Source organism: Falco peregrinus, chromosome Z (genome assembly GCF_023634155.1).
Source record: "Falco peregrinus isolate bFalPer1 chromosome Z, bFalPer1.pri, whole genome shotgun sequence".
Lineage (NCBI taxonomy): Eukaryota > Metazoa > Chordata > Aves > Falconiformes > Falconidae > Falco > Falco peregrinus.
This window is the reverse complement of record NC_073739.1, coordinates 54,944,359-54,964,223: the sequence shown is the minus strand read 5'-3', so window position 1 is coordinate 54,964,223 and position 19,865 is coordinate 54,944,359. Positions and strand designations below refer to the sequence as shown.

Below are 19,865 nucleotides of genomic sequence, written 5' to 3'. Positions count from 1 at the left end.
GGAATAACTTCATTTATCCAGATGTTTTCACAATTTTGATGACTCACATATACTAGCCTTGCCTTCCCCCACATTTTTCACTGGAAAATGTTAGAGGAAGCAGGGTCGTGCGTGTTTTATCATGCAGCATATTATGCAGTGTTCTTTTCCAAGACCACTTTACCCTTTGCTTTTGTCAGGTGGTGAAAACCGAGAGAGGAAAGAAAACAAAGAACACAGAGAACAGCAGGGTGGACATCACAAATATTGTGAGGAACGTAGTGGATCTTTTTTTGTTTTCTCTTTTTGGAGGCAGAAAAGGTAGTTGGGGTTGTGATTATAATCTCCATGGTACTTTAGCCTGTATGGTAAATTGTAAAGTGTACTTTTAATCTCTAAAGGTAGATGTTTGGAAGTTTGACAGAGAGGAGTAGTCTCTGTCAGATGTTCTGGTTGCTGAAACTGGAGACACCTTTTTATGTAGAGTAATATGGCAAAGAGACATAGAGATACTGTGCAATTATTTCTCACTGTACATAAGGTGACTGCAAATTTCTTTAATCCATCTTTGAGGTTTGGGTAACAGGGTTTTTTTAAGCTCTTCTGATACTTGGCCAGTAATCAGGATCTTTCTATATTTAATTCATTCCTGTTTCGCACCCCCCATCCCCCACCCCCACTTTTTTTTTTTCCTGATGATATTAAATTCAAGCTGTGTTGGAAGAGAATGAGCCACAAAAGTGGCTTAACCCATGGAGGGGAAAGGTGGTTTTTAAGTGTTGTTTTGACACTTTGTCTTGTCTTTGGTTCTTCATCCTCCTGTGCACCTCCTCCTTGCCTGCAGGAGACTAGTAGTGTCACTGCCCTTCCTTCTGCCACATAATTACTCCTGGTTTTGGGGAAGAAAATTCTAGCTCTTCAGCCCTCGTGAGTTTCTGCAAACAGTGTAAACACCACATGACAGTTACTGTAGGGGCAGTAGTTTTATTAACCTCTGAGGAGGGAAGTTGCCAGACTGGGGAAGTGAGATAAGAGGGCAAGAAAACAGAGATGACAGAATTCAGAGGGAAAGTCCAAATGGGTTTAACTTTTTAAAATCCACGTCTCAGGAAAACTTCCTGAACAACCACAAACTGGGCAATTTATCCTAATAGCCAATGGCAACTGGAAAGAGTTATGTTTGTTTTCCCTCACAGAAACATTTGCTGTGAGAAACCCTTTATCTTCTGCAAAGGAAGAGAACCTTGTATTTTCTACCAGGATATAACTCCACTTGATTAAACTGTTGCGTTGTTATTTGCCTGGAAGATACCTTTTTTTATAGACTCGGCTCTAGCGCACTCCCATAGCTGAAGAGGATAAAGAACTTAATTGAAGGTCTGACACCCTTCAGAAGTACCAAACTATGGCAAGTGGTGGGTCTTGGCTGTTCTCTTTCTTCCACAGTTAAAGCTGTTGAGAGCAGACATTTACCTGAGAGATCCCTGCCTGCCACAAGAAAAATGACAGGTCTTTGGAGGCTGAGAGACAAGTAACAGTTTTGAAGCCTTTTCCATTGTGATACAGCTGGTGTCTGCTGTGCTGCTGTTCAGCGCTCTGACTGCAACATGGAGCGTGTATGACTTCTGATAGCTTCGTGTAGCCTGCTTGACAGCATCTACTAAACTGGCATCTGTTTTGCATCTGTTGGGCGCTATTTGTTGGCCGTGCAGCTGTAGCAACAACTGTTGGTTCATGTTTTGGTTGTGGTACTGGGAATTGCATTTGGAAAAGGATACCTTGCTTTTTCAAAAGTGTCTTTTAGCATGGCGTCCCCACTATCTCAGTCTTGCAATGTTTAAGAAAGCCAAGCAATTTGACAGACTGCTTTGCTGACGTTGCTGTTGTACTTTTGCTTTTGTTTACACTTTCGATATTTATTTTAACTTAATGAGTATAGCTATAACTGTCATACATATTCTCTAGAGTTCATTGAAGAGGTTTTTGCCTAGATGGTGTTTTCAACAAAAATGCCTTTTAATAGAATTTTTTTTTCTGTTTCAGTGGTGAGTTAGAATATATTTTATATTTCAAAATGTGATTTTTTTAACCCATTTTTATTGTCTTTTAATGTCTTGTCAATTCACTGGTAGTTGTTTTTAAATAGAAACCAGTGCTTGGATTGTTCAATGTAGGGCAGTGGTTCTGCGTTTTCTGTAACCAAAAGCCAAAGGCAGAATGAGACAAGTAATGAGCAATCCTCAGAAACACTTTTTACGTTGACTTAATTCATTCCATGCACACATGAGCATTGGAAACTCCTTTTTTAGGTCTTTTTGAAAGAAATCAAATAATCAATTTAGGAAGACCTATGTGCTACTAATTAGCCCTTATTTATGGTCTGAGTTATAAAGCAGAATTCAGTTTTCACTACAGTTCACAAAACAAAGTCTAGTATGATGTGGCATATTTGTGAAAATATCGCTTAGTCCTAATTTTGCTGTTGTCATCTTTTATTACATCACTTTACAAGAATTTGAGATATACCAGTAAAGGAATCATGGAAAATCGGTGACATTTTTCATGCTTTATACAAAAGGTCTTTCTAACCCATAGTGGCTACTTTTCCTATGTCCTCTGTGCATACAAGGCTGTGCAGAATAATAGTGGCCCTGAATGGACTGAGGATCCTCACATGCCACTGTCTTGGGAGATAATCTTTGCCAAAACAATTGGGCAACCATTTGAATTGCTTGGAAATTTTCTGATGAAATAGTCTTTTGCTGAAATTTATCAGCATGGTGAAATTGAAATGTTTTGCAGATATGGACCAACTTGTCAAAGTTCTGATGGAACCTAAGCAGAGCTGTTGCTTGTAGGCAGGTCTTTCATTTTATTGCTTTTCTGGCAACTTACCTACTTGGCAGGTTACTGTGGTTCTGCGGCTTCTACGATACATTGTCCTTTCCCAACAGCACCCCCAATTAGTGTTCTTCCTGCGATAAGCTAGAGCAAGGGCTTCATTCTGTTATGAAGAAGTAAGAAATCATACTATTTTTTTTATTTCTAATCAGAATGAAGAGATTACAATCCTTATATTAACAGCTTCTATCCACTTAGTCCCTGTGTATTGTGCAAGTGGATCAAGCCAGGATCATTACTCTTTCCTTGTGCAGAAGTTTATGGACTCTTGCTGAACTGCTGATACACGCAGTGGTTTGCCAAGTGAAAACTGTAAGCAAACGTTATCTTTACCTCTCCAGGTTTTTTAGCATATGTTTTGTCATTGATATGTTAGTCTGTCATCTTGCTATTGTATCTGCTTGCTACCATGTGCATTCAAATTTTGATATATTAAAAATCCTTGTGTGATACTAATGTATGGTTGATAAAATGGGAAAATTCTTTTGGAGTCTTTTTGGAGTCTTTTTGCAGTTTTTTGTTTTTTGTCTCTGTAGAACTTGGTGATATTCTCCCATGACTACTGACTACTGTAAGACCTGTTAGCACTTTTTGTGAGTCTTTACTAGACTCTTACCTACAATCTTAACCATCTACCTACCATTACTTACGAAGGCTTTTGTAATTGATCTTTACAACGTTGATTCAAATTCCTTGAAAGAAGGATGGAAGCAGATGGCAAGTGCACATTTTTGTCACCTTCAGTTTACTCAAGATGTCCTAGTCTACTGGCAACAAACATGTTGAGTTGTTGGGAGACAACCTATATCTTCAGGGCCTTACTTGTCAACAGAAAATGCTTTTATGGTCTTTCTCCTCTCGCTAGTAAATAGAGTATTCAAGATAGTGACACAGGCACAATAAACACTCGCTGTATAGGAATTCTGAAGGCTTGCTGAGATGTGACTGTTTCGGGTTTTAGAGCCTCCTCTGCGTAACATTCTGTATTGTGTATTTTGCAGATAATGGCAACTTGGAGAAGACTGACTAATTTATTTTGACAGAGTTTCATTAGACTTAGTTCATTTTGAAATTGGTCATTTAAATGCTTGCAGCTGCCAGAAATGTAAGCTGGTGTAGACTTGAACAAATAGGAGGGAAAGAGGTAGTGGGGGAGCTAGGTTGCTGGCAAGATAGTGCACTGTCAGGTTGGTACAGCTAGGAATGTAGGTAATGGTTTGTATATGAACTGAATGGTTTTATAAGGTATTGATCCAGATCCTATAAATACATACGTCTATAAATGTGTGCAGAAGAAAAAGTGGTTGACTCTCAAAAAAACCCAACCAACCAACCAAAAAAAAAAAGTAGGGAGATGTTACTATAACCACTGTGAGCCTGTTCAGCTTGGAGTTTTTAATATCCAAATTGCCTTGCTTTTTGTCCAGAGCTATAAGCTGCTCTTTCATAAGCAAGTGATCATTGATCCATTTGTCATGTGAAGAAGAATAGACTTGATATTAGACTGCTTTATCCACTTTTTGCATTTGAAATGCAAGCTGCAGTGTCACTGAGCTTATTCAAAATATCGTGACCCTTATTCCACTGGGCTCTGCTAAGCAGAGAATAGAAGTGATTTGCGTCCTTAGCTTAACCTGCTTTGTCTCATAAGTTCAGTAGCAGCTGTCTCATATAGCTAATGATGCTACACAGTTGATCTGGGGTTTATGGAAAAACTACATAATTAACTACAGTCAGGTAAATCTTCATGCAGTTTTGTTCAAAGTCAAGAGCCTGACTGGCAATGATGAATGCAAGGCAGTTCTGAGCATGGAACAGTATGTTTAAAATAGAAAATAATTTGATTTAGAATACCCAGCAATGCCTCTTAATCTAAAACCTGCATGTGCAGGTGGTTGGTTCTGTGCTTCGTTTGAAGCTGGTGCTCTCGGATCAGTGTGCATACAATGTGTGCTCATAGGTCAGCAATGGACTGCTCTGCCCCAAACAAACCCCTCTCCGGCCCTCCAGTGCTTGAATACAGGTCTGGAAAACTTGCATTGATTGTACTGGGCTTTGGATCAGATCTTAATTAGCTGGCTAGACAGCATTTGAAGGAGAATCCCTGGAGGTGCATACAAAATACACAGCTGTCCAAACAAGGCAAACCTGATTACTCTAAAGCCAGTATTGCAAGGGGAGCAACACTAATCATTGCTGTAACAGTCAGACTTCTGTGGGAAGAGAAGCTGAATTTACTGCTCATTGAGATGGGTCGCTTTTTCTTGGGGAATTGATGATATGCTCAGTAGACACAGCACATGGTGCTGAGGAAACTGTTGATTTCCTTCTCTCCTACCCAGGGAGGTTTCTGTCCAATACAAAACTCGCAGAGCTCTCCCTGTCTGAATTCTGCCTCCTTTGAACTTCCATTTTATTTTTTTTCAACTCTGTTGACTTTTAAGGTTCATTTTTGCTTCTCTAGTGGGCCCTTTTCAATGTTGAGAGGGTCAAAACATAGAATTTATCATTTTTTTTGCTGGTACAGGAAGCTGCTGTTGTGTTTTAAGTGCTTTCAAATGGTGTTTCTTGCAACCACGGAAATATTGTGCAAAGTGAGCAGGGGTGGGCGTGCCCTTGTTGTTCCTGCTATCAGACAGTTGGTGTTAACTTCCACATGAATTGAAGTGGGTGCCTGTTGTCAGTTTTCAAATAGAGTAATTGTTCTGCCTAAAGGGAGTGTTCCTACATGAAGTAAACATACCATGTCTCTTTTTGTAAATACTTTTTCTTTTTTGTTTCTCTTTTCTTCATGTAATGCCATCAGCAGTTTTCTTAAACTGATACTGTATTTACAGAAAAGAACATGGTGAGTGCAAAACAGTATTGGTAATTATATTTCAAGTCAGGTGTCAGTTTCATACACCAGCTTCTTGCCAGAACTGAAGAGCAGTGTCAGTACCAAAAAAATGTGTGTTGTTTTTTTTTTAATGAACTTTGTATTTAAAAAAAATAATTCAAAAAGTTATTGGCAAAGACGATGGGAATTTGGGCAAATCAGGAGTGGATCATTCTGTCTGTACTTAAACACAGATTTGAATTCTTCAGTAATGATGCATTATGTATTGGTCACAGCCTTTAACTTTTTTTTAATGTTAAGTATGTTTTTATTACAGGTACACTATGTTCCACCACTGCTTGTGTGCCTGCTTTGTCTGACCTCCTGTGAGTACCAGCAGCAAGTGGGTGACTTGTGATGTGCCTATTTAAAGGGCTTCATCACACTCATGTTTCATACAGAGATTTCTCAAGTGATAAAAGGTAATTAACAGTTGGGGATTTATCTGTAGTGAGACAATGCTCTGATGTTTGAACCTCCAAAGTTGCATGTTTGAAGTGGTATGGGTTAAAAACAAAAACAAAACCAAAAACCAAACCCCAACTAAAGGTGGTGGAGGATTATTTTCAAGAAGAGAGTTTAGATTTTACAAAACTGGTAGACACCATAGCTCAAATTGTCCGTAAGAACAACAACAAAAAAATTGTTCTGAATGGGGCTGTGAATGCTGTGTATTATTAAATCATCAGGATTTTGTATGTCCTTCACATTTTAATGAAATTTCTTGCATAAGTGGTAGGTTTCAGTCTCATTAATTTCTTCCTGGTTGACTTGAAAAGAACCATATGAACTAGTACAGTCTGATGTGGCTGGTAAAATTAGTCCTCAGATGCATTGGAGGTACAGACAGTGACAATACAAACATGTTGCGTTGTAGGTGCTGGTGATTGTGCTTAGAGCAATACGGGGAATGATTAATCTCATCCTTTAGAAGCTGTAACTTGAAATATTATCCAGATTAGGAACATTAAAATAATCCTATTGGATCAAATACTCTGTTCATTAGCATCAGAATCAGAGCTTTTATAGTTAATAGCTTTGATCTCTAGATCAAGGTGTTTATGTTCCTTCCAGATTTTATTACACATTCTTGTTAATGTGGATAAATGGACAGGCCATTTTTCACTTTCACTGAGTCTTGATTATGTCAAACATTGACCTTCAGATTTGTGTAGGCCTAGCTCCTTTTTGGCAGACAATACCTCTGCGGTACTGTGGGTAACTTGCTATTCTGGATGTATTAAATTCATTTATACAACTATGGGAATTCTTTACATGAATGTTTACATTGTTTACACAAACAGAAATTCTTTTGAATTACAGTATGATGACAAATATGTTCTGTATACCCCAGAAAATGATAGTCAAATATGTTCTGGGAACAGGTAGATTAATGTCTCCCAGTATATTTAGTCTCAAATTGCTCAACTTTTACAATGGTCAAAAGAATAGGTCATATTTTAAATATTCTGGATGAGCAGAAATTACGGTTTTTTTGCCACGTGTAATGTTTCTATTGTGCTGGGGCAATGGTCTCTGGATGGAGCAAAGAAAGGAATACACAGCGTGTCCAGCTGAAGGCTTGTCTGCTAAGAAGTACAGGTGAAGGCAGTTTTGTTGATGGTGAGCTCTTTCACACCGCTGCTGAGTGGTGATTGTGTGTTGCAGTTATTGCACATGTGAAGCTATACTTGGATGTATAGGGCAAAGGCCAAGAAAATATGTTTTCTGGTTTTCAGTCAAGCAACTGATTTAGGGGATATTTCTTGCTCTCACCTATCGATTTCATCAGCACTTTGACATAAAAGATGAACTTGAAACTTGAAAATTATTTAGATTGAGGTGGTAATACAATTATATAAATAGTGTCTCTGGAGATTATTCTCATTGTCTCATGGAACCTTTGAAATTAGTGCAACAAAAAGAGTTGAGTATTCTGTTGCAGTATTTACTTTGCTTTTTTTACTGCACTTTGTTGATACTTCACATTCTTAGGTATGATAAAGTAAGGTTCCCTGCTTGGTTTATGGCGTTTTTTATATAGCAACAAGGTGGGAATGGTGAGGGTTTTCTGATACGGCAAATGTATTTGGAAGTACACAAGCTTTATGAAGGAGAGCTAGGCACAAGCATGTCTGTTGAGTTCGCTTTTGAAGTTGGCCAGGTTTTCACTTAGGTTCTGTAAGCAGTATTTCTGCTTGGATAAGACATAATACCAAGTGACCAAGATGAAAGGTGTGTTGGGTCTGTCTGAGATGGAGTTAATTTTCCCACAGCAGTATGAGGGCTGCTGTGCTTTGTATTGGTAGCCAGAAAGGTGGTGATAACACACCAGTGGTTTGGCTGTCCCTGAGCAGTGCTCACACAGCATCAGGGATGTCTAACATTCCCCACCTCACCAGGAGGCTGGGGGTTGGCAAGGTCTTGAGAGGGGATGTAGCTAGGACAGCTGACCCAAACTGGCCAAAGGGGTATTCCATACCATATGGTGTCTGCTCAGCAATAAAGCTAAAAGAAAGGAGGAGAAAGGGGGGCATTTGTTATTTGTGACATTTGCCTTCCAAAGCAACTGTTATGCTTACTGAAGCCCTGCTTCCTGGGAGGTGGCTGAACATTGCTGATGGGAAGCATTATCTTGGCCCACAAGTTTTTTCATCTTATTTTCTCCCCCACTCCCTATCCTGCGGAGGAGGGTAGCGATAGAGCAGCTTGGTCAAACCACCACAAAGGATCTGTCGGTTCAGGTGAAGGTTGTATTCTACAAAGGGTTAATGTTAGAGTATTTTAGAAAAATTACTGTGGTAATTAAAGAAGCCTTCCTCTGGGCATTAAAGCTGTGAATGTTTTGTATAAGTAAGTGGTAAAGCACAAACATTACATCTTGCATATTGTTGAGGTAGTGAGAAATCTTTTAAACACAGTGTCTCTAGGGAGGTAGTGGTTATTTTATTTGAAGAAAATACTTGTTACCTGTGTGTTGCTTTTTGCAGCTGAAAGCACAGATTTTCTCATTTAAAGGTGGCTGGCTGTATAAACGAGTCATAGGGAATCCATATACCCCCTAGATCAGAGCCCAGGGAATCGTGTGAGTGACGCTTGCACCTCGAAATTCAGATTTGTAGGTCTGTGGTACACTGGCTCTTTGTGTTGCTTAGTTTGGAAAATAACATGATGCGCCTTTCTCATGGTGATGGTAGTTGGTTTTTTTCTTTCTCCCAGAATTACCGTCATGGTAGCATAGTTTTATACTCATGTATGTGTAATTGATTATTTTTGTCTATCATGTAGCTCATTAAGTTAATGTTTTCCTCCTTTAAGGCGTTTAGCCTTTGCTGACTTAACTGTTGTGATCCATTTCTTTAGCACAAATCATCTTTAGCCCACAGAAATGTGTAGTCACACACTTACCCCTTCCTCAGTAATTGTAGTTAGGAGCAGAAAAACAACTCAAGTTCTGAACAGCTCTTTCATGATAAAGCGACATAGTTCAATATAAACAAAAGCTGTTGAAAAATGCACTTAGAGACTATAACACCCATCTGCCTATGCAAAACAAACATATTTATGAGTTAAACCATAGTTTGAGTTAAACCATAGCATTTTCATGTTCAGTGTCTTTATTATCTGTTCAATATCTTCATCAACAACACATAGTAGGATTGAGTGCACCCTCAGCAATTTTGAGGATGACACCAAGCTGAGCAGTGCAGCTGATGAGCTTGAGCAAAGGAATGCCATTCAAAGGAACCTTGACAGGCTTGAGAAGTGGGCCCATGTGAACTTTGTGGAGTTTGGCAAGGCTAAGTGCAAAGTCTGCACCTGGGATGGAGTAATCCCCAGTATCAGTAAGACTGGGAGATGAGTGGGTTGAGAGCAGCTCTGCAGAGAAGGACTTGGGAATACTGGTAGATGAAAAATGAGACATGAGCTGGCAATGTGTGCTTGCAGCCCAGAAAGCCAATTGTATCATATAAAAAGAAGTATGGCCAGCAGGTCAAGAGATGTGATTCTGCTCTTGTGAGACTCCACTTGGAGTCCTGCATCCAGCTCTTGGGTCCCCAGCACAAGGAAGGTGCAGACAATTAAAAGCGAGTCCAGAGGTGGGCCACAAAAATGATTCAGTGGGCTGGAACACCTCTCCTCTGAGGAAGGACTGATAGAGTTGAGGTTGTTCAGCCTGGAGAAAATGCAGCCCTGGGGAGACTTTATTGCAGCCCAAAACACTGAATCAAATCAGTGATCAAATCTTTATAACTGATGTCTTGTTTAGACCTGTTCCGCTTTTTTCAAAATATGAAATGCTGAATTCCAAGTAGTAGTTACTTGCTATCAATTTTAGTAAAAGCAAGCCTTATAGACCATGGTCAAAACTTTTATTTTAAGCATGGATTATACTGACTAAAATTATGATGGAGTCACACTAAAGACAGTCTTCAGCTGCCATGTGGAATATGCTGTCAGTCTCACTTGTTAAAAAAACCTGGTGGTGTTTTTGCATTATCAAATATATATGGTAATATATTGGGGTTTTAGTCTCTTCTTTTCTTTGATTACATTTATCGGAGAAGAGGTCTTAGAAGTCCTCCCATTTGTAGATACAAAACAAGTCTGCTTACTTAAGAGTCTCACCTCAGCACGTTTTAAGTGTCTGCTTAAGACTAAAACTCAGCTGAGAGGTGCTATTCCTACCCTTATTTTCATCGGCACCAGTTTGTGACCTAGGCAGTTCTGTCTTGTATGTTCTTGGTGCAGCTTTTGCTTTTAGACTGGGAATATAATGAGTTACACAGATGTCACTGAAGGGATTATTTTGACTTTCAGTTTTCATTAACATGTTTCAATTGGGCAGGTGAGCACATGGTGTCTAAAATCCAGTTAAAGGTAATAAATCCTCTAGCTGGACTCCCAGTTAGTATCTTCTTTTTCCTGTCTGTAGAGTCTGTTACTTTTCAGACTAGGGCTGTGTAGTAAACAAAAGAAAACCTCAACTTTTAGTAAACATTCTAAGCCATTCTCCTGTTGTCAGCTTAGCATTTTTACTGTGTCCGAACAGTACTATCATTAAATAGCAGTATTACAAGCAAACCCAGCAGATACAGTTAGTCAAGAAGTACTCCTTACGTTTCTTCTAGGCAAATGCTCTGAAAAGAACCAAACCAAACAATGGCCTGTCTTACAATGACAAATATGGAAGGTACAGCAACTTCTACTGTCCACCAGAATGGTGACATCCATGGGAATACCAATGCACCCAAGCAGACAGAACCATTACTTCAAGTGTACCTTTATCATTCTCCTGGGAAGACAGGAGGAGATTACCTTCAGTTTCCTGCTGGAGAATATGTTGCAGAAGAGATTTGTGCTGTTGCCTGTAAAGCCTGTGGTAAGTATGTATGCACCTAATTGTTTTCCTAATGAAGGAGTGAAATTCAACTTAATGCAAGAAAGTTTTTAATAATTCAGAGCTCATCAAAATGGTGCCATTTTAACTGAAATGCTAACCTGTCCATTCTTTCAGAAGTACAGCACCAGGCTGCAAAAGTGTCCCTTGTCAGAATGGTAGTGAAACTGAGATTATAATTGGGTGACTGCCATCTTTTTTCAAATAATTTAAGGGTATACTATCCTTTACCTGGAATTTTTCTTTCATTGAGCTGAGGTATAGTTTGGATAGTTAAATCACAGCAGAAGGAAATAGCTTGAGTTACATTCTGATGTGAGCCTGCAAACACAGATTGATCCTGGAGATTATGCATGTATTGTATATTATACATGCTTAATCATTTTGCACATGGAAACTCTTCTATTAAATACAACATGACTGCTTGTGACTGTGTGGTCAATGCTTTTTGTAATCATTTAAGAAATAAAGTGAGTGACAAGGTAGTATATTTGAAATAGAGAAGCCGTATTTATATGTAAAAATGCCTTTGAATTGTTACATTTACTCAAAGTTTAACATGAACAGGTGGTGAAACCCATAGTAAAATAATTCAAATATTCTTTTTGCGAAGGTGGCTTTCTTTCATTGGAAAAGCAAGTTTAATTTGTGCCTTAAAAAAAAATCAATTCCAATAAATTAAAGCAGTTCTTTTCTTGTTTCTCATGCATATATGCACACAAGCACATGTACACAGAGTCACCCTATATCTTATTTTGAACTGTCAGTGGTGCAAAGCTGGATTTGGCTTTTAGCTTTCCAAATGCCGCATTTCAGGTATAAATGAATTTAAAAGAAAGGCTTGTAATTCCAAATCTTTATTTTTCAGTGGATCACAAATATGAAGCTGCTGACTCTGTACATTTTGTTATCTCCGAACATCTTATATCTTAGTGATTTTGTCCTTTGATTGCTATACTGTTACAAAATATGGTTTTAATACTTCTGTGAGCAATCTGTCAGTTTTTTCTGTGCTGTTGAATGTCTTCTACTGACTGAATTGCATTCTGTGAGTTGATAATTTGCTTGTATATGCTAGTTTCACAAAGATTCCTCTGGGTTTAAGCTGTGTTTGTTGGAGTTCTTTAGGCATGGCAGAGTCTAAGATCCAAGTCTTGCAGAGCTGCTTTTCATGTAATACTAGATCTTTATGGAGATAAGCACATACGCATTCAGCAGAAGCACTGCCTGGGATTAATTCTGGGGGACCATGAGGAAGCGGGTATGGTATTCAGAGGTCTGCAAAGTTCCAGCCATGTGAGATTTTGCTGCTGTAATTAACTTGTAGGTCTGAGTTTGACAGATGGACCTGGGAGTGTTCTTCAAGTTAACGTTATCTTTCACTGTGTCCCCAAGGTTCTATAGTGTCTTTTCTCCAGTTGAAGGAAAAAAAGGAGAAGTATTGTCTCCCTGCTTTAGAAAATATGCCCGTACTCATTTCTGTAATAAAGACCGATTTCTTAGCACTGGTGCCCATGATTTTGGGGCTTCAGTTTTGCCTCTGTTAGGTTTGTCTTAGTTCAGACTTTCAGGTACAGCATGTAAAGGTGTATAAAGCTTGGGGCATGGCAGGAAGTGAAGGTTCTTCACTTCCTGAGTGTTAAAGTGGTACTGCATTTTTACGTTAGGTGATAGTTAAATATGTACTTAATGAAAATAAATACTGTTGTAATCACTGAGGATATTGCTGAGGGAGTGAAACCAGAGACCAGTTTTACTAGATAGTAATGGGAAAACTTGCTTCTTTAACTTAGAAGTTCATATACTGACTTGCCAGAATATTAAACTGATGAGAGCTTCAGTATTTTCAAAATAATGGGGTCTTTGAACGAACATACTGTATCGTCAACCATGATCTCATGTGCCTTGCTTCCTTTGCTTCCTATCTGACTAGATTATTTTTTTGTGTGATAGGGCAATAACAAGTCATCTGAACACTAACTGAAAATATTTCAGTTAGTCTTCTAATGAATCAGTCAGTTAAAGCTCACCTTCCAGAAAATCTCCCAATCTAGTCTGAGTTCACTGGAATAGTAACTACCTTGGTAGTTGTATTAGCCGTTTCTACTGTTATTGCTGGTCTGTCCACGTTTTTCCTTCCTTTTTCTCTATTCTAAATATTCCTTACTTCAGTTTTCAGAAGTTTGTTCAATTTATGTTTTTCTTCTCCTTTCCCCATCCCCATCCTTTCCCCATCAACCTTAGGGAGATATTTATATGCTATAATCAAATTACCTTTAGGTTGTCTTTTTGTTAAAACCTGATTAAATAGGTTGATTCCTTTAGCTTGAATGTTGTTAACTGTTTTAATTTTTTGGCTGCCTTCTGCACTATCACCAGTTTCCCAGGAAAATGTGCCGCCTGGATGATACAGTTCTCACCCACATCAGAGACATACAAGATCCAGTCCTTGCTAATGCACAAATTCAGTTAGTCTTGTTTCCTGTGACATAATCTGAAGACTTCATACTCTATTGCTTTTTGTCTGACCTCACCAATCCTTCTCAAGTCTTCTGCCTCTTTAGGGTACCAGTTTCTGTTTTGCTTTTATGGCTAGTACCTAGCTCTTAGATGCATCCTCTTATACTTGACTGTTTTAAAAATAATTTTCTATGAATGGTACTCCTTATCGAGTTCTTATATTTTTCTATTGTTTCAGCATTCTTCACCAGGGTTTCTAAAGTATATCAGTAGTGACTTTGTATATTTGATTATTTGTATAAATAAAATAATTTATGAAGTTGGGCCTTTATCCTTCTAGAGCTGAGGTAGACAAAGTCTGCTGAAGAGTGATTTCTTAGCAGCTACTATGGCAGTATTATAAAACCTTTTTTTCAAAGGAATTTTTAACTTCATTTCTTTCTAAGTTGGTGGATAAGGCTGAAATGGCTGCAAGTTTTTGTTCCCTTTTGTGAAAGTTGTTAGTGCTTAAATCATGAAGTATCACTTCTTATTTTCTGGTTTTTCTAGGAGGTTTTGTGGATGTACAGCAGAAATGTAGGTCTGCAAAGCTTGTACAGTCAAGTAATGTTTATGTTGGCAAGACTCCTCTTTATGAAGTATTCTTATTCATAGAAAGAGGAGAGTGGTTCAGATAGTAGGCATGTCTGAAATATAACAACTTGGTAATTGTTAATGAACTTTCTCTCTGGTCTAACTGTTGATAGCGAAGCTGCTTGCATTGAATTATGACTGGATGTTACGAGTGGCAAGCAGGACTGGATCTAGGCAATATTGGCAGTCAGAGAGACAGTATTGTTATGATCCTTTTGCACAGTTCAAACGATTGAAGGATTTCCAGTCTGTGCCGACTTGACTTTAGATCTCTTGTATATGGCATGTATTGGCTATATAAATAGAGTCTGTCTAAATATTGTTCTGTAATTGCATGCCAGTTTGAGGCATGCATGCAGAAGCTAAGCAGTTTCTTACTTTATTTAAAAATAACTTTCCGGTTTTGGAAAAATATAATAAATACAAAATTTTTTGTAGGTTCATGTTTTTATATGGAAAACTGTCTGAACATGAAACTGAATATCACGTTTTCTAAACAGAAATGCAAGAATGAAGTGTCTTGAAATTAAGTTTAAATTGACTAGTCACTGTCATTGTTGAGCTCTTGTATGCTAATCAGTATGTTAATTGTCATATAAAAAAATTACAAATGTCACACCAAAACCAGGGGAAGCATTTGTGCTCAGCCAAAGAGAGAAAGTGGTGTTAGAGGAGCTAACTGATGGTGGAAGTGAAATATGATGGAGAAATTGTTCTGGAGGTTACAGAACCATTGTGTTAGATGTGTCTTTTGAACTCAGTATCTGCGACTTATTTTCCTAAATCGTGGTTTTAAACCCTTTTATTTTCTCCACTCTTTCAAATAATCTTAAATGAAATTTTAAGCTGTTTCCTATGTGTTTACAATCTGTCTATAAAACTATCAAGCACTGAAGGCCATTTGAATGCAAGTAGTAGCTCAGGAAAGCCACTAGAGCTGGTACGAAAGAGTGATAATGAAAGCTTGATGTGGTATTTTAGAGAACTAATAAATGACTATAAACTTTGTTTATAATTTTGGTTTTACTCAGTGTAAGTTATGAAGAAAATGTAGAAATCTGTGTTTAAAAATTAGCAGATGTAATTGAAAGTAACATGAGCTGATTTTTGTTGTGGTATAGGTAAATCAGATACAGACCAATGGGAACATCTGAAAACTTTTTAACAATTTTTTGATTTATTCATCAGCTGAATAGTATGAGTAAAAAATATGTGCAACACTTGTCTGTATAATCCAAATTGTTACTGAATTTAAGTTAACAAAGTTAAAAAAGAAGATATTTTTCTATTACATAGATAAGTGATTTGGTAAATGTTTTAACTGTGATTTACATTTATAAGTAAAGCATTGCTTTGGTGTTAGCCAAATAAATTTGTTCCGTGTTCTTGAAAATCTTAATAAATTAGAAAGTATGCAGAGCTGGTGACTTTAAATGAAACTGTAACATTTAAATAGCACACTGAAAAATGTTTTGGCAAAGGCAACCAAGGAGCATAGTTTTGTTTAGCACCTTGCATTTCTGTCATTACTTGTCCCCCTGGTGTATATGAACCCTAAATTTCTGTAGGATGTTTCTGACTTGATTAATCTCCTTCGACAGCTTTGTTTTCTGCTTTCGCCCCTCCCGCTCTGTTAAGACCATTAAACCCTGAACTCATAACTTCTAAGGGAACTGGAATCCCAAAAGGGAACCAGTTTGATAATCGTGACTGGGTTGCTGAGTTACAGGTGGCTACAAGTTAATAAAACACTTGAATCTGTTGGCTTCAGTATGTGTTAGTTCTGTTCGTTGGTTTTTGTTGTTGTTTTTTTTTTTACTGTTGATATCCTGAAACTCTGCTTTGGAACCTTTTCATTCCCACCCATCTGCTTTGCAAATAGATTGAAAGTTCCACGGTACTTTCCTTGAAGACTGTTGGTGCCACCCAGAAAGCCCTAAGACCACAGAGATTTTTAATTATACCGAAGTAAAAACACTGTTTCAAAACACTCAGCATGACTAACCACTGACAGTGTCTGCAAACATTTTCAAGGGAGCAACTGTGTTGCATAATGTGATGATTGTGGTGATGGTAGTACCTCTTCGCTTGTGTGGTTCAGAGGAGTTTCCTTGTTAGTAGCTGAATGATTTTAAGCAGACTTATACTTAACATGTGGAATTTCCAGAATACATGTGGCTTAGAGTTATTGTTGATTATAACTGCCCATTGTGGGGGCTTGGTGTGTGTGTGTGTGTTTTGTTTTTTTCTGAAGTGTTGGCTTTCCTGAAAATCTGCACACAACACACTGCTGGCTCCCCTCCCCGCCCCAAGGTGAGGAATTAATTAGTCAGAATTCTGGGCAATTCTGCTTTGCCAAGAAAGGAAACACGTGCTTTGATGAACTGCGCAGAAAACACTTTGTTGATAGGATAAATACATTGAATGTGGTGTCAGAGTTCAGTAAGTCTCCAGTTTGTATGAAAGATGAGGGAAAGTAATATTTTTATGTAAAAAAACAAGCAGTTTTCTATCTGGTATGTGCAAGACTTTTAAAGTGTTAGATAGTTTACTTGACAGGTATGTGTGAGTACTGACTAATGTTTGTATTAGACTTTGAAAATTGTTTTTAATCATCAACTCCATGCATCTAATTGCTTTCATATGTGTGTGTCTAATGACTTTTTATATGCTTGAACTGACAATTTCATAGGAGTATTTCTACTGCAGACTGTGCATGGCTTCGACATTTCATAATAGCTTTTTGTGATGCACAGTTTCTGGTTGTTTTTTTTCTTTAGAGGGACTTAACATAATGAAAGCATATTGTATAGGTGAGAGGGGACATAATGTCATTGAAGGAAGAAGTACAGAAAAACTTCAGCTGCTTCAGGGTGAATGAAGTAGTGCAACTTGTCTGGACATGGAGCTCTAAAATCACAATGAGGAAAAGAAGAAACTATGCACCTCATTCTTTTTTTAGGCTTGAAGTAGAAGTTTGAGGAATAAACTTCTGTGTTACAGCCTTTCATAATGTTACTTGACTGTCTGTGTAGCATTATGAGGCTCCCTTGTTTAGCCTTACATACTAAATAAAACGATTGCCAATAGATTGTCATGTTTTTGTCTTTTCAGTAGTGCAGGAAATTTATTCACTAGCTCTTGCTTAGAGAAGCAAAATGTAGAACAATTCTGCTTTATTACGTCTTGAGTCACTCTCCTCTCCTAATTAATTATTGATTGATTGGATAGCATGGTTAATGCAGTGCAGAAATCCAGGGGAGGCTTTTTAGTACCTGTGTGAACAGCTTTTCTGATTTCACTTGTGTGGAAAATACATTTCTCAGAAATTTTCCCTATTGTTGACAGGTCAGGGCTTCATCAGAAGACTTTGATTCCTCATCAGTCCCACCCCCAGTCTTGGTTTTCATTGCTTCCAAAGAAAACACTTAAATACTGCAATTATCATTCACTTGAAAAGTCCCTGCAATTAATAGTGCTAGTAAGAATTACATGAAAAGAGACATTTCTGGCCCCTCTGCTTTCATCAGATCTTTGAGGACAATTTTTAAGACTCTTATAAGGGTGTTTGCTCTATATGTATAATTGTTGAACTTTTTGAAAAGTAGCAATATTCTGGCACAAATGCATAATTCTTAAGGGGGAGAAAAAAAAGGGTAACTCCTTTTCTTGAAAAACCCTTTATGATTTATATGTCACGGAGCACTGGCAGTGAAAGAAGGTAAAAGCTACCATTTGGAATTACATGTGCTAAAGTATGAGGGATGGATGAGTGCACAGTTTACGTTTCATACATAGGAAGACAGACAGCAAAGAGGATTTTTTCTTTTTTTCCCTTAATGCCAACATTTCTGATTCGTAGGTGTAATTCCAAAGTCATGTTCCTTGCTTAGTTAAAAGTTTCAAAATGGCAATGATATGATTTGCATATGAGTTTTTTGGTTTGTTTTTCTTGAGAGGGGGGGTGGTGGGTTGGGGTGGGTCTGTAATGTATTTGGTGAAGTATTATAACATTTGGATTTAAGAATATGACTTGGAAATTTTCTCTTGTTCAGTGTGCTTACATGGGTTTGTTAATACTTAGGGGAAGTGTGTCAGGGAGACTAGGTATTTAAATATTCAGCATTGTCTAGAATGGTGTTTAGCACCTAGTTAGAATCCTGAAATGGGCTGGTGAATTGTGTGCATAACACTGAATTGATCTGAAATTATTTGGGATACAAACACAACAGCCTTAAAACTGCTAAGTCAGTTGCTACTGATTTATAGACAACTGATCTGTAATGTAATCTAGTTGATCCCACTTCACATAGCAAATGAGAACCATGTTTGGTTGCATGGGGTTGGTTTCTTTTTAACTCCATAAAATGGAGTTAATTTGATATTTCTCAAAACCCTGATGGATCAAGTATGTCTTACTGCACCATAAATTTGCAATATCTAGATTTACAGCCAATCCTTCAGTTACTAATCCCTTAAGAGTTACTCATTTGGGGGAGTTTCTCTAGGTTTTGTTTTGCTTTGGTTACTTTATATAATGCTTTCCATTTCTGTAGTCTCCTGTAAATCTATGATTCCTTTCCATAGAAAATCATGTGTCAGCACCTATAGTTCTGGTATATTTTGATGAGCTTAAGTTTAAACAAGTGTCAGATGATAGGCCTATAGATTTCAGCATTTTAATCTGACATATGCACAATAAGCCTCTTGTTTTTAGCCCTCTTACTGACTCCTTACAGAGAGAACTCCCATTTTGTAATGAATTTAAGCTATTTGTTATTTAACACTGCATTACTCTTTGTTCCACAAAATTATGCTGGTTTATATGTGGAGTTGATGGGGGTTTTCTAACTGATTGTCTTACATGCACTTTAGACGTGATGAAACAAATTTGGGTCTGCACCCTTCAGAAGTTACCTAGATGTTGGTCAGAGCAGGAAGAAAGGGTGTGGGTGTTGTCCCCCCACCCCCCTTGGTTTCTTGTGTGTATTTCAGTGATTTCATTCTGACTCTTTTGAGCAGGGTTGTGGGTACTTTGCATTTTCCCAGAATTCTTTTGTCTCTTAAGGTCATTTAAAGTTATTTTTGTTGTCTTTGTGTTATGTTTTCAGTATTTTTTGCCTTCTTTCCCTAGTATCTTGCATTAATGTGAACATAGTTTTCTTTCATTATGGCCTGCTGTGACTTTAACGCCACCCTTTTCATCCTACTCTCTGACCTCTAGACCTGTTATCTTTTCCTGTCTTCAAAGTATGTTTGTCAGTGGTTGAACTTCATCCTTTTGTGCTGTCAATTCTTGGGCATGTAACCTGTTTTCAAAATAGTAGCACTGGCATTGCATGGATGCGTAACACTACAGAAAATACAATGCTGTGGCATCTCTCTTATGTTAGGCTGTACTGTCAGCTTGGAGCCCAAAAGCCAAGGTAAAAATCTGGTGCTGCTGAAGAGTGGATGCTCAACCAATGTCCATAGTTTGTGATTAAGTGGGATTGCTTGTCAATTCTCATTACAACAATCCTGAATTGGGGGTGGGGGGGGGGTGCGGGTGGGGGTGGGTGGAATATTTCCCAGTTTTGTTTAAGAATATATATTTGGGTTTGTTCTCAACTG

General features: G+C 38.0%; 1 protein-coding gene across 14 annotated transcripts in view; it reads left to right on the top strand.

Moving 5' to 3' along the window:
• JAK2 (Janus kinase 2) overlaps window positions 1-19,865 on the top strand; it is a 91,699-nt gene that overhangs the window by 29,365 nt on the left and 42,469 nt on the right. For 8 of the 14 annotated variants that reach the window (XR_008744708.1, XM_055790252.1, XM_055790253.1 and 5 more), the window contains 2 exons: window positions 6,036-6,180; window positions 10,891-11,141. Coding sequence is in view for 13 of the 14 variants with exons in the window: in XM_055790252.1 (XP_055646227.1) it covers window positions 10,922-11,141 (220 nt within the window). In the remaining variant the exon portion in view is untranslated. Of the gene's footprint in view, window positions 1-993; window positions 1,395-1,744; window positions 3,193-6,035; window positions 6,181-10,890; window positions 11,142-19,865 lie in introns of those variants that run through there. The other 6 variants (XM_055790256.1, XM_055790255.1, XM_013302567.3 and 3 more) reach the window with 5 other exon arrangements.